The sequence below is a fragment of the Gouania willdenowi genome, chromosome 22, assembly GCF_900634775.1.
Source record: "Gouania willdenowi chromosome 22, fGouWil2.1, whole genome shotgun sequence".
Lineage (NCBI taxonomy): Eukaryota > Metazoa > Chordata > Actinopteri > Blenniiformes > Gobiesocidae > Gouania > Gouania willdenowi.
The window spans coordinates 21,871,140-21,898,181 of record NC_041065.1 but is presented as its reverse complement, the minus strand read 5'-3'; the positions used below and the strand labels follow the sequence as shown (position 1 = coordinate 21,898,181).

Below are 27,042 nucleotides of genomic sequence, written 5' to 3'. Positions count from 1 at the left end.
CAATAATCGCGTTATACTTTAATATCAAGATATATTGTATCTTATCGTGACCTATGTATCGGGATACTAATCGTATCTCCAGATTCCAAGCAATACATACCCCTAATTACTACCCACATTAAGAGGTCTTTTTAGAATGGTTTTACAACGAGGGGCATAAACTATGGACAGCTGCCTTTTTGGTTAGGATATGACGCACTATCGTTGATTTGGCACGGCCTGTCGCTCTAAAGAAATGGTGCATTGTGGAAGGCAGAGGCGTAACAGGTCTGTTTACATTCTGGGTTTACAAACGTAGCTTTTCTGTTGATATGGTTCCGTGTGCGCTCTCGTAAGCTCTCCCCTGGCGATAAAGTGCAGCATCCTGGAGTTATGTATGTTGCGAAAGGATTACATATCACCTTTCTCAGCAACTACCTGCCTCCCTACACCCACTCAGCATGCTGGTGGGTGCATAACCGGTAGCCTAACAGACAGAGCTGATACCAGCAGAAATGAGCCACGGCTGAGTAGAAACGAACTCCGTAATTCACCAGGCCTCCCAACCACGTTTCGTAGATAACCTAGTGACAGGCAACGCGAAGCAATAAGGTTCAGTTGGTCTACAGCGAGTTGGAAGTGCAAAAATATGGCTAGCAACTGCGATGAAAGCTGCGTGAAAGGATATCTGTTCATTGGTGGGATGATGCTCCACCACCTCCGAGAACCAGCACTTGATGGGGCCTTAACAAACAGGTAAGTTCTTCTGACAAAGAACATTTGGCCACTAGGAAATATAGGGGAACAATCTGGTGGGGGTGCGGTTAGTGACATGCCAGCCATCCATAGTATCCCCTGTAAGCAGAAATTTAGTAATGCTCTGAACAAGTATGTTTACAAGCTGCATTGAAGGACTTTCTGTGAAGGAATTATGTTGGGGCCGCCCCTGGTTTCAGACGTAACTTTAGCTTCATTCCAACAGCGGACATTTGTTAACTGTTCAATTAGAACTGCATGGTAGAGTGCTTAAGTAGTAGCACCCTTGCTTGTAACATATATAATAAAGCTTCCGATTTTCCGCTTCATAATTTCCACGATTCTGTTTCAGAGTTTAACCATATCTGTCATTTCCATTTCATCAGCTTTCTCTTATCACATGCTTACCATGGTTAGTCAACTTAACCATTGTGATTTATTTCATATTTCTATGCTGCAGCAATGGGGTGAATGCACAAGCTGAAATCACATGTGGAAAAATTGCATATATATGTGTGATATTGTTGCAAAACATGAGCGTATATTCCGTGTCATATTGCAACTTCCGCTTTATTTTGTTTAAAAATGTTAATAAAATTAAAATAGTAATAAAAAACAATAATGAGGCCATTTTTTTTTTGTTTCCATCAGTTTTTTGTGATCACAAAAATTTTTAGGCCCTAAATAAAGATACACTAAACTCGAAAGGGCTGTTCCTATATATAGTCTATTATATATATATTAAACTCAATTAGCAGCGTAATGGTGTTTCTTTAGCAAAAGGCTTTCCTTTGTCACAAATAAAGAGCAAAATTGCAGCAAATAAGCAACTTCCAAGCAAATGTGCGGCTTAGATTGTTGTAAAGAGGCAGGATCCGTATATCTTGGCTCCAAAGTGTTAAGCAGGGCTTGAACAACCACAACCCTCGTTCTCCATCACTTAATACAGTGCTGGAATATTTGGAGTGAGTCATACACAATATGGTCCTTGTCCGTTCACTTTTACTGCGAACTTTAGAGAAACTGGAAGACTTCTATACGGTAGCTTTGAATCCTTTAATTCTTAACCTGGGTTGGATCAAACTCCAGGGGATTGTTGAGTTTGTCTCAGGGTTTCAGCCGATGACAAGGCACACAGAAAAAACTTGTTATAATGTGAATATGTTGTTTTTTTTATTAAAAGCCTTTTGAACAAACCAAAAAAAATCGACCCAGGCTTACATGCGTGTCCGAATAAAATAGATACCCGTTTAAAACAAATGTTATTTTCTTTTTCCAATTATAAAGGTTTAGTGAATTCACGATGAAGCCTGCAGTATTCTTAAGTTCCAATACGGTTTAAGTGTAGCTGGGTAAATCTCATGTAGTCATGCCTGCCTTTTATGAGCTCCTGTTAAAAGATCTGGGTCACGCAGTATTTCAATGTTTTGCATTTTTTGTTCTGCTTTGTCTCTTCTGTCATGTAATTAAACATTTTTGTAATCGATTATTAGAAATGTATGTATTGATAATGATTAATTACGATACAAATGTATCAAAAACTTTAATTGTCTTCCATCCCTACAGCCTTGTAGATAACTGTTCTTGTACCCAAAAGCTTTGGTGCTCAACGATTAGATTTAAATTCACGGTCTTGATGAAAAACAAAATTAAAAAAAAACAACTGAAAAACCAGGTAAGCCTACCTTACTGTCAAATGATGCAATTATGCAATGAGTTGTGTATTGTATTCAACGTAAGACCATTTTTGCAAAGGAAACATGAAGGAAGATTGAGTGCTTTGTGTGAAAAGATTCCATTGGTCATTAAGGTGCCAGACATCTCAACGGTCATGTTGACAAAAGATAAATGTAGAAAACCCAAGACAGCATCCTTCACAAAACTGACAAAGTTGCTGGTGAACTCCAGGAATAACATTTTTATACCCTTTCAGTTATTTTATTGTATCTATTCCAGAGTTGCCCCAAGGATGGGGAAGGTGGAAGTGCTAGATCAATAAAGTTTGATTTACCACTGTAAATACTGGAGAGACTTTTTTGGAAACAAATTTTAAACATTGACCAATTCATTTTTGACTAACTCGACCAATTTTTTAATTGGCTTGATTTTCTAATGTAGAATAATATGCACTTTAAATTAGGGTTTTGGTGCCTGAGTCTGTAGAAAAAAAAAACTGTGCTGCAACTCAGACCGAACACAAAACTGGCCACCCTACAAAACTTACTCTCATGTGCTGTCCCTTATGGGAGAAAAGGTTGATATTGTGCAGCTTGTTGTTAATAAAAGTGTCCGTGTTGCATTCTACACAGGTGTATACCCTCTGATCTTTTGTTTCAAATATCCCAAATTCTGATTTAGATTTAAGCCATTTCCTAAATATTTGACCTATTTCCATTTTGTTTCCCTTGTTAGATCTTATTAATGCTATTAAACTTCCCAAAAACATGGCCAACATGTTTAATAAAGGTAATAAAGTATTATACATTTTATATTTCTATGCTGCAGCAATAGGCCAAAAGCACACACTGAAATCAATAGAGATTTGCTAAACTTGTTAAGACTGTAGGCCATACGTTTCACAGCGAAAAATAGTGTTTCAATGTGTGATAATGTCCAAAAACATGTTGGTAGGAGGTAAACTCCACCAAATCACGTAATATTACCCCAGACATTGTGCAAGAATGGACCTTTCCATCTCTTTGCTCACTCATTTACTGGGAAAAATTGAGTGTAAATGCGTAATATTGTCCCAAAACATGCATGTCATATTGCAACTGCTTGATTTTGTGTTAAAAAATAAAGAAGAAGAAAAGAAGAATAAGAATATTGCCATTATTGTTTTAGGAAGTGAATTCTGTTTGTTTTCCGAGATTATAGGAAACTGGAGGCCCCGACATTGACACTAGCTCAACTGTCTTTCTGATAAGACTTTATTGAGAAAAATATCTAGCTTTATGTCATCATATCATATTGAGAGAAAATAATATTGAGCTATACATAGCATATCGCCATTTCGAGAAAAGACAAAAATATTATTTTTTTAATTTATTATCTAAAACATCTTTGAGTACATTTAGAGCGAGATTGAAAATTCCTGAAACTTCATATTTCAAAAAGGTGTTTGTGCATGCATTCAGAGTCTTAAATAGATGACATATTTTCAAGCTTCTGCTGAGCTTCAGTTTGTTCAAACCAATAATTTTACAGCAGGAAATTTAAATTGAGGTTAAAAACCTATAAATCATCAGTATTGCCTTTTGTTTTTCATACTATGTCATAAGGATATTTGTTTAAAAACCTTGAAAAACTTTGGTTGCCACTTTGAAATCCAAATATCCATCCATTGCTGAAATTTCTTTTCATCATATTCTCCTGAACAAATATTGGACACTCAACGTTTTGACCTCATCATGACCCTTCAAAGCCAACAACTGAGACAGCAAACGTTATCCCTGCTTCTCAGGGTGGTTTCAAACCTCTTCCACTTTCCTTCTACACACCAAGCTGCACTAAAAGGCAACATGCCAATCATACAAAAATAGCTATTTTTGAAACGCATTTGTCTTGTTCTGTTAGCTCAAAAAGCAATGTGTGATGTAGGCATAGGCAATATATTGAGATTTCTATTTTTGCGATAGGAAAAATTATATTATCACCAATAATAATATATTTCTATTTTATAGCTTATTGTGTATTAAAATACTCATTTTAGGAGTTGCTGCTTTCACTTCTTCTCAAAACAGCATGAAAAACAGATTAATTGTGTGGCATTTTGCATCAGCAAAATTAATTCTGATTTGTCTTTTAGGTAAGACTGTCAGATATAGAGGTTGATATCGCATGTCACCACTTTGAGAAAAGGTTAAGATATGAGTTTTGGTCCATATTGCCCAGCCCTAGTGTGGAGATTATTCGATACGAACGTATTCAACGCGAGTGCATCGATTCAATTTACGGGTGAAATTGTGATGCATCCATGGTTGCATCAATTTTTCACCCATCCATCCATCAATTTTCTGACCTGCTTGTTCCTGTTTTCAGGATCGCGGGATGATTTTTTATGTTGCATTTCATTCTATCCTGTGTTTCTGACGCATATTGAATGCATCATCACTGCTTCACACATTTTTACCACAACAAAGTTACAACACAGAGGTCCACGAGAGCAGCAGCACCTAAAAATGACATTTATCACACACCTAAATGCTTCAAATCAGGCGTAGAAAGATGGTAAACTTGACAAGACGCAGGTCGTGAAGAATGCCGTGCTGCTTAGTCTTACTCTGGCGATAGACAAACTGAGGTGTCCCTTTTTAACTCGGATTCCTCCAAGACAGATTGTAAATGGAACTCCAGCAAAAATGTTGTGAAAAGTATCTCAGATTACTTAGGCTAAGGCGGTACTCTGGCAGCTCCCTCTACCTGTGCTAAAGCCCTAACTGACGCCAGATCTGTTTTCAAAAGTGCATTTTATTTTATTCTTTAGTTTGTCTTATGAACATTAAATATGACTCAGTGATGATCTGTTTACAGAAGCTGTGACTGCTAAATAATGGTTTGCATTTTTCTTTGCACAAGCAGTTGTAAAAAACCTAATCGTGAAAGGTTATTATTATTAGTATTACTCATATTATAAATGTTAATGCTACTGTATTAGCCTAATACCTGCTGAACAGTTTCTATTAGCATCTGTGTGGCAGACAGGAACATGGACATCGTACTATTGAAAGTGTCACATTAAGTCACTCATTGAGAGTGATGTTTCACTGTCTCACTGTTTATTGTTTAAGTTGTGTCAATGTGATAAACAGGATATAAATGCAAGGAACACATTTCCTGTTCCTTATGTTGAATCTGGCTCCAAATCACAACCATACTTGTGAAAAGGCCTGTTTTTTTGTGGTGCTAAAAGTGATGCAATATAGTACTAAAAGAGATTATAAGCAAAATGTGCACTTTTTTGTTATATTTACTGCTTATAAGGAATACAAAAAAATGCTCTGCCTCGAGGACCATACTGAATTGCAGCTTCTTTTCTATTTACATTTTGGTATAATTTATTTGCATCATGTTGAATCGCATTGTAGCGCACAAAATCACATTGTGTCAAATTGAAACGTCATCAAATAAATATCAACTCGCATCGAATCACGAACGGGGTGAATCGTAGCGCCAGGGGTTTCAATGTATCGCTAATGTATCGTATCACTGGTAGTGTATTGAGGTGCTAATCAAATCGTTGTCAGTGATGGAGATTCACATGCTTAGTGAACACAGTTTGTGTGTGTGCGTCCTTGCAATGTAAAACATTTATCAGTTATGATTACATTTTCAATTACCCGTGTTCAAATATAATTCCATTACAATTACAGTGACCAGAATCTTTTCCAATCACAATTTTTTGTCCTCTAAGTCAATTACAATTACATTCTCAATTACTAAAGTTTGATTACAATTAATCACAATTACTGAGCCTGAAATAAATAACCTAATAAAAGTTAACCTTCCTCTTGTGTCAATTAAATTTTAATTACGATTACGGCAGCAACATATTTTTAAAATTACAATTATAATTACGCCATTACAATTATAATCGAGCCCAACGATGAGTGAAGAATGAAAGCACCCTATCCCACCAGCACCAAGTGCTTCAAATCCCACTGCACCAATGTGTGAGTGACCCAAACCAACTTATAACAGTGGGGCTAAAAATGCTCCATTAACAGATAATCCAGAAGGCCCAGTTCCAGTCATTATAATCCAGCAGAGAACCCATGGATTATTTCACCAGGGACAACACAAATCTGTCCCCTTTAAAACCATTTTGTAAAGATCCATTCACAGCTTTTTCTATTATGCAATCTTTTATCATATACTGTATATGATCAGTACTACTCTATGTGGATGTGAGAAATTCCACTATGTTGCAAATGGAGGCTAGATTATCTAAAACCAAGGGGAAGAAGAGATAATACTAGGATGGTCAAAAAAACAGATCAAAGCTCCCTAAGATCAGAATCAAAGCAGGTCTCGGCCAATCAAAACATCTCTAACAGATCAAACAACAGAGGAACTGTCTTAACCTATAAGGAGGGTCGAATGAGTACTGCACTGAGTTCAAGAACAAATGATGAAGATTGCACACTCAACCTTAAAGCCAGCATCAAAAACAACCAACGTTATGACAGCGAAAAGCCCTGCTTCTCACAGTGTGTGCCAGTTTGAGTGATTTTAGCCTTTCACCTTCCTTGTGAAACAACCCATACTCCTACCTAAGCTGGTTAGGGATTCTCTTATCTCTTTGTAACTCTCTCCACCCCATCCTCCTGCTTCCCTTTCAGTGCTTTGGGGGAGCTGGGAGAGCTGCTGAGGGAAGGGGAAACAGGCGTTATTCACAGGCAACCAAAGGCACAGCATCACTAAAAAGCACTTTTAAAAGAATGAATACAAGAGCACTAATAAGACAATGCTGATGATTTTATAGGAAAAGGTTTGAACATCTGATCATATAAAATCCATACATTGGTATGATAGGACCCAACTTATTACAAAAGAGAGACATTATACTATAAAATTTCAATATTACGGTGGTTCTTGTTCATTTGTTTTTATTAGTGTGTATCGTACGTATTGTTTTGTGGCACATTTTGGCACGTTATGACTGGTATGGTTGTTGTGTATGTTGTTTACCATCTAAACAATCCCAAATTTTATTTTATTTTTAATTATATCATTCTAATTTTGTTTATTAATTTCTATTTCAAATACTTGTATTCTGTGTTTAATTTTATTCTGTGTATTTTTATTTCTTTCAATTTATTTTGTACATTTTGTTCATTTTATTTATACATGTGTATGTGCATATATCTATATCTACGTGTGTGTCTATATATATATATATATATATATATATATATATGCATACATTCTAATTTTGTATGACCCTTTTTTTAATCTTATAGGTATCAAATATCTATTGCTTTGTTTGACTTTTTGTTTAACACTATAATTGCTATTATTCCTACTACTACTATCATTGCCACTGTAATTACAGTCAGTTTTCTTTTGTTTTAGTTTATCCCTGATCTTGTAGTTTCTTTGTTGTTGTGTTTCGCTTTTTTATGCACATAATTACTGTACCAAATGTGGAAAAATGGATAATATATAGAGTTTTGAGCAAAAAACAAAACCAAAAAACTATTTCAAGATAAGCTTTTTGTCAATATCCAATAGTAATTACGTTTACCATACCCTTCCTCAGGGAAGGCAGTTTAGTTTGTGTGTTTTTAAAATGAAAAAAAAAAAAAACCAAAAAAAAAAACCAATTAACTAGAAAAGATTGCATTACATGTAGTGTTAACCGAAGACCACAAATTCAGACACGGAAAGAAAAATATCAATGTCATTTGATATTACATCTTATGGCAAACATTGGCCAATGATATCAGTGGGCCAATAATTCATCAATATTACACTAACAATATAAGAATACTCAGTATTTGAAGCAATGAGTTCGTATCAATGGCCACAAGACATTTAATGTAAAAGTAGATTTTTCTAGGGCTCCCAGTCCTAAATAAACAACTTTTGGTCAATGATGTGAAATAGGAACAACTGGTTGGCCTGGCTCTGCTAGGAAAGAAGATAAATAACTACAAATTAAACATTATTTGTTCCAAGGATTTATATTATTGCTACTTTTAATTGACATCTTGTCGCACATGGGGACATGAAAATAAATGGAGGTTTTCTGCTACCGCACCAATAGATTTTTCATAGTTGCCACTAGAAGAGCTATAGCATTGTTACAAAGGTGAAAATGTAGTTTCTTAGGTGCATTTTTGATAAGGCGCGCTTGAATGTTTAAACACGCCTGATAGAGGGCCAGTGATTTTTTTTTTTTTTTTGTGATAACGTAAAATGGATGGAAATCACAGAATTGACTTCCTGAAACAAGATTCCCTTACCTACAATGTTTGGGAGAATATGGCACATTTTCAGTGTTTTCCCTATAAAACGGGTGTTAAATGTGTAGCAAGTGTTTCTAAGACAAACACATTTTTTAATATTTAGAGAAAAATCTCATGAGATTTGGCATGATTTGGGTGGACCGCTTTAAAGAACTCAACTAATGATAATATTTAATTCCTATTAAGGATTTTTAGCATGATTTTGGGACATGTCAGTAACAACCGGAAAGTCGATACAACGGAAATAATATGAAAATGGGTATAATTGTAACAGAAAATCAGCGACCTACAAAATAACAAACAAATAAATGCCCAATATACAAGTTTTTGGTTTGTTGTCATTTTCTTTATGCATTATGTGCAGTTATAAAATCAAGTCTATAACAAAAGGTCATTGAAATATAGTCAAAGATGTAAAACTGTTTAAGAATATGTCCCTTTGTATTGTTAACGAGCCTTTAGTAAAAGCACAACTGTAATTTAGTCACACAACCAACAAATTTCTGACATCTGCCAGACCTAATGGATTTAAGTCATTCATCTTTGTCAAGTTTAAATCCTTTCATTCACACTGCAGTCTTCAACTTCATCATTTTGAAACATATTCACATTTATTATGCAATTCCCGCAGTGGGACGGAATAATCCACTTTGCAGTTTAATATACATTACCTCACAACATCATACAGGGTTTATTAGCATCAGAGTGATCACAACCTGTCTAAATGTTTACAATATTAAAATAACATTTTGAATAAAATGAAATGCCTACTTGTAAAGGACACATCTGAAGTTGGAAGAATAGAACTACACCTTTACGGTGAACTCTGTTTTGCTACCTGGTGGTGTTTGGAAAACCTGCAGTAAGTATATGTATTCTTGTTCACACATAAGATCACCGCCATATAAACATTAAAGGCTGCATATCATTGTGCAGGGTAAATTAAAGTTGTTTTTTTTTATCTATCTATCTATCTATATATATATATATATATATATATATATATATATATTTATAATGCATGGTGATTTGAGGCTGAAATCCTGGCTTGGTGAGGCACAACATTTTGGTGCGTAAAATACAAGAAAAAACGCAAAGTTTTGTTATACCTCACTTCACAATAAATAAATATGTTGTAATTGTAGTTACAAAATAGACTAGAATGCTCAAAGTTAAATGCAGTGAAAATTTTTATTTTTTGTCTCACTATTGTCAAAGAAAACTATGCCACTGAGAAAGGACATATATGAAATTGACATTTTATATTTTAAAAATGTTAATAATTAGATTTATTCTAATGGGAAAAGGGTAACTGATTTTCACGTCAGAAGGCTAGTCTCTAAATGCTCCAGCGGTTCATTTGCCTATTTTGTTTGACCTGAACTACTTGGAAGATAAACCATTCTTTTTTAAGTTGTTGGTCATTTAGAGAAAGTATTAACAAAAAATAAAAAAATAAAAAATAAACAGCCACCTGTTATTGATATATTAGAAACATGATTGGCGTCCAGTGTAAAAAATTGAACATGATTAAATATCTTGTTTTAGTGACTGAAAAACAGCTACAAAATAAAATAAAATAAAAAAAGTACTTTTTTCGAATAAATCAACCTGGGTTATCCCCATCTCTTTTCACCAATTACCTTCTTCATCCTTGAACATTACATACTTACTTTTATTGCCTTGATTCCAGATTTGGTGATCTGTGTCATCTTGGCCTTAGAGATGGGTGGCTTGTACTCATTCAACGAGTACAGCTGAAAAAAAGAAAAGAAAAAAGATGAAAAACCCAAATCAGATGATTGATCAACTCACATATGGGCGACCGTGGCTCAGGTGGTAGAGGGTCATCTTCTGATCGAGAGGTTGGGGGTTCGATCCCAGTACCTGACTATGTGTCGAAGTGTCCTTGGGCAAGACACTGAACCCTAAGTTGCTCCCAGTGGTCGACTAGCGCCTTGCATGGCAGTCCTGTCCCACTGGTGTGTGAATGTGAAAGTGAATGGGTGAATGAGCTGATATGTAAAGCGCTTTGAGACTGCTTCAGTGTGGTGATAAAGCGCTATATAAATCAAGTCCATTTACCATTTACATATGTAGATTGTTGCTGTACTATGATAATAATCTGGATGTTATTATTATAATGAAGTTGTAGTTGCATTATGTCAATGTAGTAATCAGACAAGTTTTCAGTGAAACACGTCTTACTTAAGACACTAAGCTGTAATTATCGGTGGATTTCAGTGTAAACACCAAACTATCGATCATGTCTGAGTAGACCGCACTGTCAATGCAGACAAACGATAGCTGCGCTTAGCCATCTGTTAGCTAGTAGTTAGCCTAGCATACATGATAAGCTTACATATCAACTTGTCTTTACATTTAGTAGAATGCAAGCTTGACATTTACTTTTGGCGCCACTATAGAGCTTTAAATATGTCATGCTAATAGGGTTATTACGTTATTACGCACAGTGATTAGATCACGGTGTTGTCAAACAATCTAGACGCTCTGCTAGTAACTATTAGCCGTAATCTGTGAGCAGTCTTTGTGCGGCTAATTAATAAAGTTTATCAACACAGAACACCTGTGTGCATGTATAGAAGTATTACAATTAAACCTAAAAGGTCAAAAGCTTTGAGTTTTTTTTTTTGCTGCATCGCTGTGTTTAGTAAGAGGCCTTGCATAAGAGTGCCCCGCTTTTCTTTTAGCTTCTTGATGCTAACGCTAGCCCGCCAGCTAGCGCAAAGGGAGCGTCTGTATTTAAATATTCTACCAGGGTTTAAAAAAAAAAAAAAACCAACCTCGTTGTTGAAGGCTTTAACAGCCTCCATGGTGTCGCAGTGCGGCTCACGGAACTCTGTGTATTTACAGAAGCCTCCTCGACCACCGGCTGGAGAGATGCATGCCCGACGTTAGGTGAGATGGAGGAGATTGGCAATATGGCGCAGAACGTGAATGCAACACTTACAGAAACAGTGACTACTAGCGGCAGATGATTGTATTGCAGCAGAAACCTGTTCCCTGTAAAGCCGTAAGAATAGACACTTTCATCTTTTTTTTTTTTTTGTCCTGTGTACCCCCTTTGTATTTTTGTCAGATCATGTGTACCCCCCTCTTCTTATCATAAGTACCTTCTCCATAATGTAATATGCATTTTCATTTGTGGAACAGCGGGGGGTGGGGGGGGGTCCCCTAAACCCCTAACTGTGTCTCGAACATTGGTTCACTATTATAAAGGCTTAATCGACAAACTTTAAGCTATAAATGGAATTTAAAGTGGAATTTATTATTTATTTTTTTAAAGGAAAAAAATACCATGCCACTTTTACATGATTACTTTGTAATATGTAGCTAAATATTGTCTCTTATTAACAGAAGTGTGATAAAAAAAAAAAGTACTCTACAGGATAAAATTATCCTGTTTCAATAAATTCCAAGAAAATATGGTATTTTAATAAACAATAGTACTGTTAGTTTGTGGTGAGTGAATTTGTAAAAAAAAAAAAAAAAAAAAAAAAATTCTAAAAGGAAACTAGGAACATTTCCAAATCATTTTTTAAAATAATTGTTACATTTTTTTCTAGTACCCCCTGCAATGTGTTTCTAGTACCCCCTGCAACCCTGTTTGGGAACAACTGATGTAAAGTAACACAAATGCTTAAAAAAACAACCTTTTTTGTCCAGATTACACAATACTCGTGACTTTTTTTCTTCTTAATTTTTTAAAAATGTATTTATTTTTTTTTATTGTTACTTTTTGGCCTGTTTTAAATTCCAATCTGGTCCAAGGTAATTTGGTAGATGTAGTATTTATTTTGTATCTTTTTATTTTAGAAAAATACAGCTCAGGTTTATAATTTAAGACAAACCCCAAAACTTTGAACAAATGGGCCAGGAGATTAGAGTTTTCAACTTGGTACGGCAAAATTTCGAGTCGCCTGGAACGAAGCGTTCCAACAACAACAGTTTATGTTCACCTGTATGGAGGCAGATTTGTGTCTTTATTATTAAAAAGAAAAACAAAAAAAATTTTCAATCAAAAGAAACATTTTCAATCAAAAAAAGTTGACTTGAATCCACAAAGTGTGGAGTGAAAGAAAAATCCCTTATTTCTGTAAGGCAACTTTGAGTGTGCAAAAAAGCGCTATATAAAATTGATGTATTATTATTATTTGAATCAAAAATAAATATTTTCAATCAAAGAAAAAAGTGTTCAAATTTTTTGGGTCTAAATTAATTCTTTTGCATTTTCAGAATCATAACAAAATAAACTTTATTAATCCTGAGGGGAAATTAGAACGGTAGTTTTTAATAATAAAGACACAAATCTGCCTCCATACACTTGTGTATTATACAATTGTATCTAGATATGTTTATGTGCATATATGTCTTTTTTTCCTCAGCCAAAGCTCACAAAGACACATTTATTGAAGCTTGTTTCCACCACTGAATTTAAAAAAATAAATAAATAAACCAAGGAAAGTCATAATTATGAGTTAGAAAATCACAATTATGAGAAAGAAAGTCATAATTATGAGTTTGTAGACTTATCTCATAATTATGACTTTTTTATTTCATAATTATTACTTTACTTTCTTTCTCAATCATGAGTTTGTATCTCATAATTATGACTTTATTTCTCATAATTATTACTTTACTAACTCATAATTATAACCTTCTCATAATTATGACTTTCTTTCTCATAATTATGACTTTCTCATAATTATGACTTTCTTTCTCATAATTATGACTTTTCTATCACATACTTATGACTTTCTTTCTTATAATTATGACTTTCTTTCTCATAATTATGACTTTTCTATCACATACTTACGACTTTCTTTCTCATAATTATGACTTTCGCGGTTATATTTTATTTATCATTTGTCGCTTATTTGTTGATTTCCAATATTTTTGTGTTTTTTTTTAATGAACCCCCTTTTGTTTTGTCTTTTGTCCTTTGCTTTTGAAGAAGTTAGAAGTTGAGTTTATTATTCCCATCGAAAGTTTGTATTTTTGAAAATGTTCAATAGAGACGGGAAAAAAAAAAAGATTATTTCCAACAGCATGACGTCATCAGAAGCCGACGTCACAAACAAAGATCACAGTTCTAAGGTAGATTGACAACCGTCTTAAAACTACACAGACGAAGCTAGTAGTGGTCATTGACGCGCCAATAACCAAGACAGAAAATTTTCTTTTTTATACTCAGGCTATTACAAAAAACTATGGATTCTGTACGTGAAGCAATAGACGCTGAAAACCAGTCAAGAGAAGTGCTTACGTTAATTTCAATGAGAAATGATCTCGTAGTTTGGTCACAAGAAATCTGTGGAATCCGCGACGAGTTGATTGATAGTACAATTTCATGCGGTGATGGAAGGAGACGGAACGAGAGGTATTTGAATTGGCTCAGCAGAGAAGACCTGTCAGAGTTCGTAGAAAAAATTAATAACTGCATTGCGATTGTCGACGAAATGCTGGACCTGATTAAACAAAGGGGGAGTAGAGATAGACAAGAGCTGGAGAGCCTGCTAATGCAGCGGGCAGGTATGCTGTCAACCAATATACGGACCTTGAACACCTGTTGGCGAAAGTAAGAACGACAATGATGATGCAGCAAAGGTGTGAGATGGCCAGAAATGATAAAAACTACAGAAATAAACCTATTCAGGAGCCACTGAATCAGCGGTTTTCAACCTTGGAGTCCAGACCCGTAGTGAGGCCTCCTGGAGTTTAAATAGGGTCGCCTGAAATCTCTCTCTCTCTCTCTCTCACTCACTCTCACTCACATGATTCTAAAAAAAAAAAAAAAAAAACAAGTGGGGAGGAGTTGTGCAGTTTACATGTTCTCCCAGTATCTGTGTGGGTTTTCAGAAACTGCCCGGGGCCCGCAATGTGTTAAACATCCAAAATAAAAATGCTTGTGATATGCAGTTAATGCTATAAAATAGTTTATCATATCTGTTGTTCTCACTATGCATGCTAGGGTTTTCTCCGGGTACTCCGGCTTTATCCCACTATATATAGAAAAAAATCAAAAGTTGACTCGTAGGTTGATTGAAATCTCCAGATTGCCCGTAGGAGTGAATGTGAGTTGAGTGGTTGTTTCTGTGTGCTGCCCTGCAATGGACTGGCTTCTTATCCAGGGTGTACCCCCATCTAATGCTCAACGAGAGCTGGAAATAGGCACTAGCAGATCCCACACCCCTGGGAAAAAAAGCAAGCAGGTTTTTTTTTTTTTTTGTTTTGGCTGAGCTTCGTAGTACCGAGAGGGTGGAGGTCTCACTTTGTTCACTTATCTGAGGAGTTATTGACTTTCGTTATGACCTTGAGCGAAGATCAAGGTCACACATTGAAAGGAAATGTTGTTCAATAGCACCAGTGGCCAAGTTATTGGGAAAAAACCTTTTTTTTTTGTGACGTTATGAACTTTGACCCCTACCAATATTTTTACTGGTAGGTCGTATAGCTTTGGTCCAATTAAATAAAACACAGATGAGCTTTTCATAAATGTAAGCGTCAAACTTGTATGATAAATATTTGCAGAGATATGGAACATTTTGGTTTTTGACACTTGACACAACCTTGACCTTGACATTTTTGCTCCAAAAAAAGTCTATTGCGCATCTTTGACATTGCTCCTATGAGATGACATACGTGTCATTAGTGCTGCATTAATAGCTTAGGAGGAGTTCCACAACAGAAGAGAGAAAAATAAGAGCTGCTCATGTCCCCGAAACAATGAGATGGAGAGACGTGGACTTGTCTGAAACTTTCTCAAAGTAGAACTTTTTGTAAATAGTTCTGTATTCTGTGTGCATATTCTGTATGTGTGTAAAGAAACATGGCTATAATTAGTTTACAACTGTAATATCTCTATTGTGTTTTTTTCTATTTCAAAATCTTCCAATTTCAACAAACTGCAGGTTGATATAGACAGGTGGAGGTGGAGGTGGAGGCTGGAATCAGAGGTTAACTTCAGTCTCACAGACTTATATCCTTTGGAAAATTAAAATTGGGTGCTTTTGTTCTTAAAACAGGTTTGTTTTGACTGGCTTGAAGCTCTTCATAGAGACTCAGAAACCTCACATCAGGCTTCATCAATTTAGAACTAACAGTACAAGTAAATGGCTGTGAAAATGGCTTATTCAATCCATCAACCTATTGAAGGAACTCATAGTTATACCATCCTAATCTATTGAATAGAACAAATTGGTGACAAAGATCAAGTGGACATCTCTGGAACATACCGTAGTTTTTTTAAGGCAAAACTACAAGACCAAATAATGAAAACATTGTAATGTCAACTTAAAAAAAAAAAGTCATGTAATCTTCCTGTCTTGTGAAATCACTTTATTACCCTATATACAAAAGGAGCATGTTGACTCACAGCAAAAAAAAAAAAAAAAAAAAAAACATTAGATATCCCTGTAGTAGTATTTACACAGAAGTTTTAAACATGCAGGGCTATTCAGAGTAAATAGAAAATGTACTCATTATAGAATACAGAAAAAGGGTAGGATTTTTTTCCTTCTACATCTGCTGTAAATCAGCTATTTGAGGTCTACGTTAGTGTGTAAAACTGTACATTCTTGGATGGCTTTCTTATAATTGGCCTGAACAAATTCTGTGTTCACATAGAGACAACATCCTCCCGGAAGTTAAATGAAATGTAAAAAAGTATTTCTGCAAGTAAAGAAGTCCTCTTTACAATTTTCCATTGGTTACTTTTTGTTTTGGTTAACTACATTAAGAGATAAAGTTGGTTACACAGTGGTGTAGTGGGTACACTACTGCTTCACAGCAAACAGGCTGTGTTTCACTCCCAGTGGGGAAACTTGACACCTTTCTATGTGGAGGATGCATGATCTCCCTGTGCTTTTACACTACCTTGCCTTGATGTAAAATGAGAGGCACCAGCAGAGCCTGTACAGGATAAAGTAGAGCTATAAGACTGATTAATGAACAAAGTCCAAAAATATTACCCTGTTCTACCCACTTGGTGCACACGCAACTTTAAATAAATATCAGTTGGAAAATACTGTGACATCCTCTGGCAAAAATTAAATAAACTCTGAAATATTTTGGATTTGTGAATTACACATGTGGCTTCCACTATTCAGTCTGCAAAATGTTACTTTGCAATGTTGAAGGACAAGTCACTTACAACATCTTCTGATAGACGCACGTAACAGGCACTGGTGGTGCACGGCACCAATAAATGACAAATGCAAACAGGTAAAAAGAACATTTTAAGTAAAAACAACTGTGTTTAAATGCACAGATCAACCACTTGTCCTATTCCATCATTAAAAAAACAAAACAGTTAATGCATAAAAAGACGACAGTAGCACATGATGCTGGGAAATGAATACTAACAGACCTTTCACATTGTAAAGTGAGCTGCTCATCACAGTGTTCCCAGCTTCAATCTGACACAGTCATTGTTAATCCAATTGCTTGTAGAATACCATGAATATCCTCTACTATGGAACAAAGGTATCAGCTGAATGACTGACAGCACGGTGTGTATCATCCAAACTTTAAAGTCTTCCCAGTCCAAACATGATTAAAAAACCCAACTTGTGGTCGCTATAAACTGGTTTCAACCACAGGGGCAGCAGTCTCTGACGCTGCAGGCTTTGTGTTATCTGGCGCCACCTGTTGGTTCAGTTTCACACATATTTCCTGCATCAGGGGTGCATTGGCTTCCTTCCACAGCCTGAACTTCTCTGAACTGAGCTCAGGGTCTGACAGCACCTGCTCGATGGCCTGCAAGTCTGCCTCCTTTGACTGTTTTAAAAAAGAAAAAAAAAAAAAAAAAACATCATTACTGTTATTTCTATAGGTAATGGAAATTATTTCTGGAAATACTCTTAATAATATTAGACATAAATCATGTTTTCTACATCTTATGGGCATTAAACCATTGTCTGTTCTCAGCAGCCACACTGTACCTTTAACGTGCTGTTCAACGCTCTGATGAGATGCAGCCTATCATTGACCGTCTGGTTTTTACAGCGCTTTATGAAAGAGGCTCTGAATTCCCTCTTTGTGGATGGTTTTCGATCTCCTATAGGTGAGAGACTGGCTTCTTTCAGATGAATGTAGAGCCGCTCCATCTCATCTGAGCCCTTCCCGTGATCGACTGCAGCAAGATACCATCACAAAATATTACATTCCAACAATAGAAAACACTGCATCAATATTGACAATGATTATTTGATCCCAGACATCAACGAAAGACATTCAGAAAGAATATAAAAAGTAATACATTTTTTTTCTATGTGTAAACTGCTGCTGATTATAGTGTTCTTCCAGTTTTACTTCTGATCTTAACTTACTGTTTTACAACTTAAACCAGATTTTATGTTGACTCTGCAACCTTTAACATTTAAAGCTTTAAGTTCAAAGAAAAACAAAAAAAAGAGTGTTGTGTTCTGTTATTCAATATACAATTAAAAAAAAAAAAAAAGTGCATGTAAATCCTTCCTTTCCACCAAAATTGTATTAAATCAAAATTAAACATCCACTGTAAGGAACAATTGTAAGTATAAGGATTAGACAATAAGTTTTACATTTAGCTCTGCAGTCGAAATTTTGCTCCTTTAGGTTCCATTTAATCCGTAACCCTCATGTTACTCTTTTTTCTTAAAATAGCCACGTGTATTTGAGGCGCAAATATAATTTTTGGGGAACAGAATTAACGATTGCTTTTCTTTGTTAGAAAATAAATTAACTTATTTACTTTATTTTAATCTACTTTAGCCTGTTAACCTTATTTTTCTTTTAAATATTATGTCTGAGCTTTTCAGTATAAGCTACACAAATTGTTCTTAAAACACACTTCATAGCTTTACGGGGATAAACTATTTATTTTCACAGAAACTAATGATCAAAAGTCACATTTTATTCCACATAATAATTTGCTTTTAAAAAATAATCAAAGCAACCCAACATTTGAATAATAAAACAAAGTTTCACCTTCTCTCCCCCGTTCCTCACCCTCTGCTGTCAGCCTCTGCACATTGGACACAGTTTCTATGGCGACCGGCTGAACCACGCTCTCCATCAGAATCTCCCCCTGTGGAGGCTGTTCTGTGTGCACCTGAACCGAGCACACCATGGCCGTGTCCCCGAGCGGTGGAGCTGCCTGCGACACCAGGTCCAACCACGACTGTCGGTTCTTTGCGAGCGAAGAGGCGGAGCTCTGTGATGTCATAGTACTGACAGGAGAGGAGAGGGAACCCGTGGCCTCACTGGGAGCCGTTGAGGAGTATGGCGGAGGGAGAGTCCCCTGAAAACAAATACACTTTGGATCAGATGTCAGTAAACCAAACACATTTCAAATGCACATTTTGTAATTTATTCTAGACGATTTAAAGTTTTAAAATAATATGGGCAAAAAGAAACAACACATGGCGTGTCCTACCTGATGTGTGCTTCCAGGTGGACCTGACGCCTCCACCGAACCTCTCAGTGTCGAGTACGGTGGAGGGGGGATATCTGTGCTCTCAGCTTCTTCGTGATCGCTAGCTTCACTGTAACACTCTAAAATACACACACAAAACATAAGTTCATTACATAACATTTTCAGAATGAAACCATCAAAAGTCAGACTTGCAGTGCTCTGAACGTTTAATCAAGCCTCATATATATATATATATATATATATATATATATATATATATATATATATATACACACACACACACACAGGGTTCCCACACTTCTTTCTTCACAATGATTTTTCAAAACTTTTCCAAAATATTTGACCAAATTTCTATGACTTAGATTTGAACCGCTAAGATCTAATCTAGACCATTAGAGCGCAAAAACGAGCGGGCCTTTCCAGTGTACTAATGTAACAGAGGTGTGATATGGGGCCATTATTGTAACAAAACTATGTGTGTGCGCGTAACATAATCCCATAATGTAGTGTGTCCATTTCCCCTGTTCTTCTTCTGATTTTTTTTTTTATTGGTAGTTTCCTCTTCCTCTGAGTTTTTTAGAGGTGGTTTGGTTGGCAAACAGCATGTCTTATAAACGCGTGTTTTATTAAATTATATGACGTAGTTATATAACGTATATGACATACGTTACAGTTATAAAAAACAAAATATATATATATAAAAAAGTGTATTATGAAGTTTGCCTCCAATTGAAGAGTCTGTCACTTAGTACCAGCGACAACTACTGGTTTCTAGCGGTATCGCACGAGATACAAGTATTAAAAAGTTGCAGACATTTAAACATTAAAAATAAAATAGGCTATTTTTCCAAAACAGATAAATTGACTTTTCAAGACTGGAAAATCGTTTTTTCAAATTCAGTAACTTTTCCAGGAATTTCATGACAGTGGGGACCCTGTGTGTGTGTGTGTGTGTGTGTGTATATATATATAGTAAGGAAACCCTTGAAAAGTTACTAAGACACAGTTGCAAAAGTGCTGGATTTGGCAAGTAAAAAAGAAAGAGTTGTGCCAACAGGACAGGTGCCATGTTTTGTGAATTGAATTGCAGCTCACCTGTGGTGGTGAGCCGATCCGTTGGCTCATACTGTATGGAGGCTAGTCCCAGCTTATTCAACCATCTGAAACAGAAACATTCCTTTCCAACCATCCACTTTCAAATCTTTACATTGCTTCCCTTGTGCTACTTACAAATTCATGTCCTCGTGGTTCTCAGCAGCAAAATAAAACATCATAACCTGAGGATGGCATGCTTTGAATGCACTGCAGGGAGAAAAAAAAAACATTACAAAAATGAAGATGTGGGAAACTAACTCCTCTTCACTGACGCCTCCAGTAGGGTTTTAGGTCTACACTTCCTGTATTTAAACTTGGCAGCATACAAACACTAACATGGTTCCCTTTCAACATGAAGTCTGTTGCTTCATATCTGATGAGCACATTATAGGGCAGCTAAAACAAAGGCTCAAACTGTGGGTTGGGACCCAAAAGTGGGTCGCACACATTTGTCTAGAAAATACATGATTTCGTTTTTATTATGTGTTAGAGTGCCATGTATTCAGACTTCTACAATAGATGTGAATCATTTAGTACTTCATTTAAAGGCACAGTAATTTGCAGTATTTTGTACTGCTAAGGTCATTTAAAGAAACAAACTCACAAAAGGACAACAAAAGCACACAAGTGTCCGAAAAATACACAACTTTTTAATTTGATACCAATATTGCAGCCTTTCAATAAATAAAAAAAATATATTACTTAATTTTTAGTGGGGAATGTCAGAAAAGGCTTGATCAAGTGATGTTACTCAAACAGAACAATAGTCAGCAACAGTAGGTATGAGAAAAACTGACCCATTTTTTATTAACCAATTGGTGAACATAATATCTACAGTATCCTAAAATTGAATAAAATGAATAAAAAATGAATTAGAAAAAAAAAAAGAAAATCGGAAATTTGAATCAGATATATCGGACCAGTATCCAATGTCGGTATCAAATTGGGACACACCTACACAAAATATCTCCAAAAATACACACAGACAGACAAAACCCTTTGTTCTTTCCTGCACTAAATGTACAGATTGGTCATTATTCCAAATGCTGATATAAATCACATTTTTAGAGTAATATAATTATCTTACTGCTTCTTCTTGCACTCGATGGCCCGGTCGATCATGAAGTTAGTGAGATCGATGTACCCCTCTGCTTTTTCCGCCTGCAGCACAAAGATTGATGGACAGCGAGCGTTAAAACAAAACAAAAAACCACCTACTTCCTGTCACGAACACACAGAGGACGACATCTCTGTACACCTGCTGTGTAATCACTACACAGGAAATTTGACAAAATCCTCCGTGCTGGTAAATCAAAAAAGACCACAGTGTGTGTGTGTGTGCTGTAACTGAGAGAACAGGTGAACTCATGATTAATGCACAAGTAGAAGGAAGTCGGACTCATTCAGCAGGTGTGATTTGTTCTCGAGTTTCTAGAATACATAAAGCATGAACTGCATTATTCTAGTTACTGAACTTGATTATATTTTTAGCTTTATAAGCGCTTCTTTTAGGTCATCCCACGCCTCTCTGAGCAATTTACAGTCAGAAAAAACCCCACAAAGTGTTTCAGAAATACATTCAGAAACTAAACCTAAAGCTTCTTCTTTTCGCAGCAGAACCCAAAAACTGAAAGAACCAACTTAAAGTTTTGATTTAGGTAATTGCATCTTTAATCTCAAGAGAAACCTAAAGTATGTGAAGTAAACCACAATAACATGACTGAGGACAAACATCTGGACTCACCAGCTGGTTGTTGTACCAGTACAGAGCCGTCTTCTTCAGCACAAACCAGTATTTCTTCCATTTGATGCCCAGAAAGCCTTTGCTCTCTTTCTTCCTGTACAGCCAGCCCTGGTGGTCAGGCTGGCCGAGCTCTTTAACAGACACCCGTCGCCTGCTCATCTCACCATTGCCTATATGGGAAGAAAAAAAAAAAAAAAAAAACTCAGTCGTAATCCATGTCCTGTTCAGAAAGAAACCAAAGCCATGCTGAAGAACATTGCTGAACAATAGAGGAAAGAAGAAGTTTCAGCATGACACCCTCCATCACGTGTCCAACTCAAGGCCCGGGGGCCAAATCCGGCCCTTTAGACCAGTAGTTCTTTTTTTTTTGGCTCAGATACCCTCTTTCTCTTATTTCTGCATCCATATACCCCTGTTGTCAGACTAACATTTTGCTCAGAATAATATGAAAAAACCACTATAAAGCATATCGAAGGAATAAATGAGAGATTACACACATTTAAGGATTCTCATTTTGTAAATAACCTAAATGAAACTATATTTTGTTCCTCCTGAGCAGATTTATTTCTATAGTCTTTATCATTTCTGTTCATTTTCAGCCTGGTGTGGTGCCAAGACGGACCGTCGTATTTTCAGTTCATGTTAAAGACCATTTATCATCATCATCATTATGATTATTAGCATTTTTAACTTAAAACAATATAGAACCCCATTATTTTTTCAATGCTTTCATTTGTTAATGTTCCACTCTCTTTTTCAAGTACCCCCTGTCGTGCCATTGCGTACCCCAATTCGGCCCGCAGAAGAAAGTAAAAATGACAGAAAACATGAATCATTGTGTAAATTAAACTTAATATTTGCAGGGTTATGGTTGGCAGTCCTTTTTAACATTGAACTGTTGAAAAAAAAAACCCCCTCAAAATTCTTACAAAATCTTTCAATTTTCCTTAAAACATCACACATTTCCCTTAATTAAATACAAATTCATCACAAAAATCCAGGAAATTGAAAGAGAAGATCTTGTTGGGACTGATATATGTCAACATTGTCAGTTTCTTACATGTTTTGTACTTTATGTAGTATACAAAGAAGCGTAAACTGTTGAAATAACCGTACTAGTTTTCCCGCATAAAATCTGTAGCCCACGTGAGATTAAGTAAAAGGTTTCTAAAATTAACAAAAACTGAGCCACTCTATTACCAACACACACACATATATACTGTATATATATATATATATATATCGTCAAGAGAAGCTGCCTTAGAGCTGGAACAGAAGTGAAAGTAGCCCAGTTTACTGTCATTCCCTCTGTACACACTAATTGTGCTGCCACTTCCCACACAGTCTAAATTATAGATGGGGGGTGAAATAGTGATGTGAGCCCACTCACCCTCCTGGACCTTCTTCTTGGATTTATGTCGAAGGGAAACCTTGAGAAGAAAACAAAAAGGGACAAATGAACGATAGAAGCTGAAATTTGAAGACAGAAGAAAACAAAAACTTGACAAACCCAGTGCTGAAAATGAAAAAAAGCAGTAGGAAACATCCTGTTTCTAAGTGTCACATGAATTTATACACACACACAGGTTAATGTTATGCCCTCGCGCGTCCTCTTCTATTAACTTCTCGTTTTTCAGTCAATCGCCGTTTTGTCATTTTGTGTTTAAAAAAAAAAAACTGTTGCCGTAGCAGCTTGGCTGAAGCCTTTATGCATATATCCACATCATGACCTTAAAAAAAAGCAGAAGTATCTCTTAAATGCAAAAGAGATGTACAAAAAAGATAAAACACTCACAGGGTTGTAATCATCAGCAGCCATCGATGGGTTCACAGATATTGGGAAGGCAGCCTGTGTGAACAGAAGACAGAAAACACCACTTTACCCACAATTCTGATGAAGACTCGCAACTTCACCAAACCAGAGAGAGAGCAAACACTTTTTTTTCCTCTCCACCGTGAAGAGAGGAAGTGGCGTCACGGGCAGAAAGCTTTGCTGATTTCTCAATACGCGTTTGTTTTTTGCAGAGTCAAGACAAACACAGAAAAAAACTGTTCATATGTGGAAGTTATAGAGAAGGTCAGAAACTAAGCTAAACTATTACCAGCCATATTGAGTCAAAGCCTCAAACAGCAGCATCAGCATGTGAGTTAGGTAGTGGAAATGTCTGATTGCACATTAGCAACAGCAAAACTATGATGGATTTCCTTTGCAATCTTGTTTATGAACCCAGGCTAACTATTGGCTAACTTCTTCTGCAGCAAGTTCATTATTATCTGGAGGCCTGTGGCTAATTTTGTTTGCCCCCCAAAAATAAATAACCAAAATGACTCCAAAAACACACAAAATGAGAAAACTTTAAATACAAAAGGAAAGGACAACAAGACAACAAAAACCCCCACAAAATAACAAAAACGCACAAACAAACAAAAAAATAAAAATAAAAAAAAACACAAAATGACTTCAAAAATGCACAAAACAAAAACATGCAAAAAATATGCAAAATGACCGAAAAAGCACAAAATTGCTCAAAAAATACCACAAAAGTAAAAGAACAATGCTCAAAAACATAAAGCAACAACCAAAGTATACAAAATGACAGAAACTACAACAATAGAAAGCCATAAGCACACAAAAAGATACATAATGACTCCAGAAACACACAAAATAACCAAAAATGCACAAAATGGCTAAAAAAAATGCCTCAAAAACTAAAAGCAATAACAAAATGACAAACTACACCAATAAAAAGCTAGAAGCACACAAAATGACAACATAAATAACTCCCAAAACACACAGAACAACACAAAATTATAGAAAAAAACAAAAAAATGACCCAAAAAACCCAAAACAACAACACAAAACCCTTGTTCTTTCCTATATTAATGCTAATACTGTTCATTATTCTAAATGCTGAAATAAGGTTTGATAATTTGGCCTTCAGATAAGAACATGTGATAAAAGTGGCCCATTTTAGATCCAAGTTAAGAAATAGAGTGAGATGCACATAAAAACTAAAAGCACTCATCAAAGCACCACTTTCTCAGTAGATGTTCGACTGATGCACAGAACCTCACAGAACAACCATCCAGTAGTGATGCAGTATAGCAGAAGTGTCAATCAATTACCGTAATGAAAGAAAACAATGACAAAACTGTATGTTTTGTCCGTGTCCTGTGTCCTACTAATATCTCCATTGGTTTTCACAATCAAACACCTGATTTAGATGTTGATATTTACACTAAACAACGCATTCATGCATCAGAGTACATTTATACAGCACGGGTGCCCATGTCCAGCCCTGGAGAGCCCCCTATCCGGCCTAGTTTAGACGCTGCCCTGGTCCACCACAGCTGATTGTAAAGGGTCTTATCAGTCTTCTAGGTAATCATTAGATTCAGGTGTGTTGGAGCAGGGAGCTGGATTAGGGCTATGAGGACTGATTTATAATATTTCACAATTCAAATGCATTTACACCTTTTACACTCAAAAAACTGACTCAGGCTTCTCTTAAGAGTAACACATTCTGTATTAATTTGCTTGATGATACTATATTAAGTATAACCATTACCTAAATAGAATTGTGAATTGTAAACTAAAATGTTTTTGTTTGTCAAACCGATCTTTGAGGTGACACATTTATATTTCATTTGCCTAAAATATATAAATATATATATATATATAATTTTGTTAATAACCAAATATGTTTTCAATATGTAACCAATTTTTTTCTAGTATTAAAAAAAACACAATATATTTTTTAATATATTCTTGGTGCCCTTGTTTCAGTTTAAATGGTAAATAAGTAAATACATGAATAAACACACCAACATAAATTTTATTGACTAAAAGTTTGTTTTATTTTTTGTCAACTACATTTTTTTTTCAATAAAGATATGTTGATATGATGAAAACTATATCAAAATATTTCTATATTTGTCGATTCATAAAAACTAAGCTATAATCTTGTCAAATGTGATGGCATCCAAACAGAACTCATGTGATCATGTGGCTTGATTTATCGCATCAAATCTGTCCATGTGTATTAATCTATCTATCTATCATCTATCTATCTATCTATCTATCTATCTATCTGTCTATCTATCTATAAAGCAAGGAACCTCTGTCTGTCTGTGTGTGTCTGTGTTCCTCAAATATCTCTGCGAATCAGGCTCAGATTGACCCGAGACTTTCAACATGGCTGCTGCTTGGTTCAAGGGTGTGCAACGTCAAATTTGTTTGGACTGCAATGATGCCGTTCATGAATTATTTCAAAAAATTGTCTTAAATGCAGCTTTGCAGAACAGCTCAATGTTGACAGGTAGTCATGGCAACTCAGGCTAAGTTAAAAACAGCTGCGTATAATCTACAGGAGTGACTGCACAAAGGGCTTTTAAAAATGACTAAAGTGGGCCTAATATCCTAAAAAAAAAAAAAACACCCCGTAAATATTGACCAGCAGGTGTCCTCAGTGAGCAAGTTTGTAACTATGGTGAGTAATAATAATTAAAAAAGATATTGTGTGTACGTGTAGTTCAGAATTAAATTTGCATTAGGAATTGAGTGTTTACAAGGTCTGTTTAATGAAGATTTAACTTTTATTCTGAATTAAAGCTCCCATGTAAACCATCCATGAAAAAGCTACTTTTCCAGTGTTCCTATGGACACTGCACTAGTTAACATTAATATACCATCACATACCTGGTTGATCAATGGTAATTTAATCTAAAATATATATATATAACTCTTATGCTTTATATTTTAGTCAACTATATCTGTAACAGATATAGTTGACTAAAATCTTAGTGTCCTTTATTTGACTAAAACTAGACTATAACTGAAACATACTGACCTGGTTATACACTGTATGTGTTGAAACTTTAGTATTTTTTAGGTGGGTTTTGTGACTGCGGGACTTTTAAGGAATAATTAAAGTTGCCCTTCAGTAAACACAGCAAAGGTAATAAAATAAGTTAAATAAATAAATAAATAAATGAACACAACTTAAGGTTTCGTGATATTTCCTACATAAAATAGGAATTTACTTTTGGGTATCAGAAAA

General features: G+C 35.6%; 2 protein-coding genes across 4 annotated transcripts in view; both read right to left on the bottom strand.

Annotated features, from left to right (window-relative positions):
* Positions 1–11,645, bottom strand: part of scaf8 (SR-related CTD-associated factor 8) — a 30,064-nt gene extending 18,419 nt beyond the window's left edge. Inside the window, exons 1-3 of one of the 2 annotated variants that reach the window (XM_028437233.1) lie at positions 11,510–11,563; positions 10,379–10,462; positions 7,008–7,101 (exon numbers count right to left, since the gene is read on the bottom strand). Coding sequence is in view for 1 of the 2 variants with exons in the window: in XM_028437232.1 (XP_028293033.1) it covers positions 10,379–10,462; positions 11,510–11,539 (114 nt within the window). In the remaining variant the exon portion in view is untranslated. Of the gene's footprint in view, positions 1–7,007; positions 7,102–10,378; positions 10,463–11,509 lie in introns of both variants that reach the window. The other variant, XM_028437232.1, reaches the window with a different exon arrangement.
* A 4,398-nt stretch (positions 11,646–16,043) lies between these two features.
* The window catches only part of cnksr3 (cnksr family member 3), a 63,873-nt gene continuing 52,874 nt past the window's right edge, over positions 16,044–27,042 (bottom strand). For both annotated transcript variants that reach the window (XM_028437565.1, XM_028437566.1), the window contains exons 16-25: positions 23,778–23,831; positions 23,373–23,412; positions 21,983–22,152; positions 21,326–21,399; positions 20,374–20,445; positions 20,239–20,303; positions 19,144–19,262; positions 18,696–19,008; positions 17,669–17,859; positions 16,044–17,504 (exon numbers count right to left, since the gene is read on the bottom strand). In XM_028437565.1, coding sequence (XP_028293366.1) covers positions 17,304–17,504; positions 17,669–17,859; positions 18,696–19,008; positions 19,144–19,262; positions 20,239–20,303; positions 20,374–20,445; positions 21,326–21,399; positions 21,983–22,152; positions 23,373–23,412; positions 23,778–23,831 — 1,299 coding nt within the window. In that variant the 3' untranslated portion in view covers positions 16,044–17,303. The remainder of the gene's footprint in view (positions 17,505–17,668; positions 17,860–18,695; positions 19,009–19,143; positions 19,263–20,238; positions 20,304–20,373; positions 20,446–21,325; positions 21,400–21,982; positions 22,153–23,372; positions 23,413–23,777; positions 23,832–27,042) is intronic.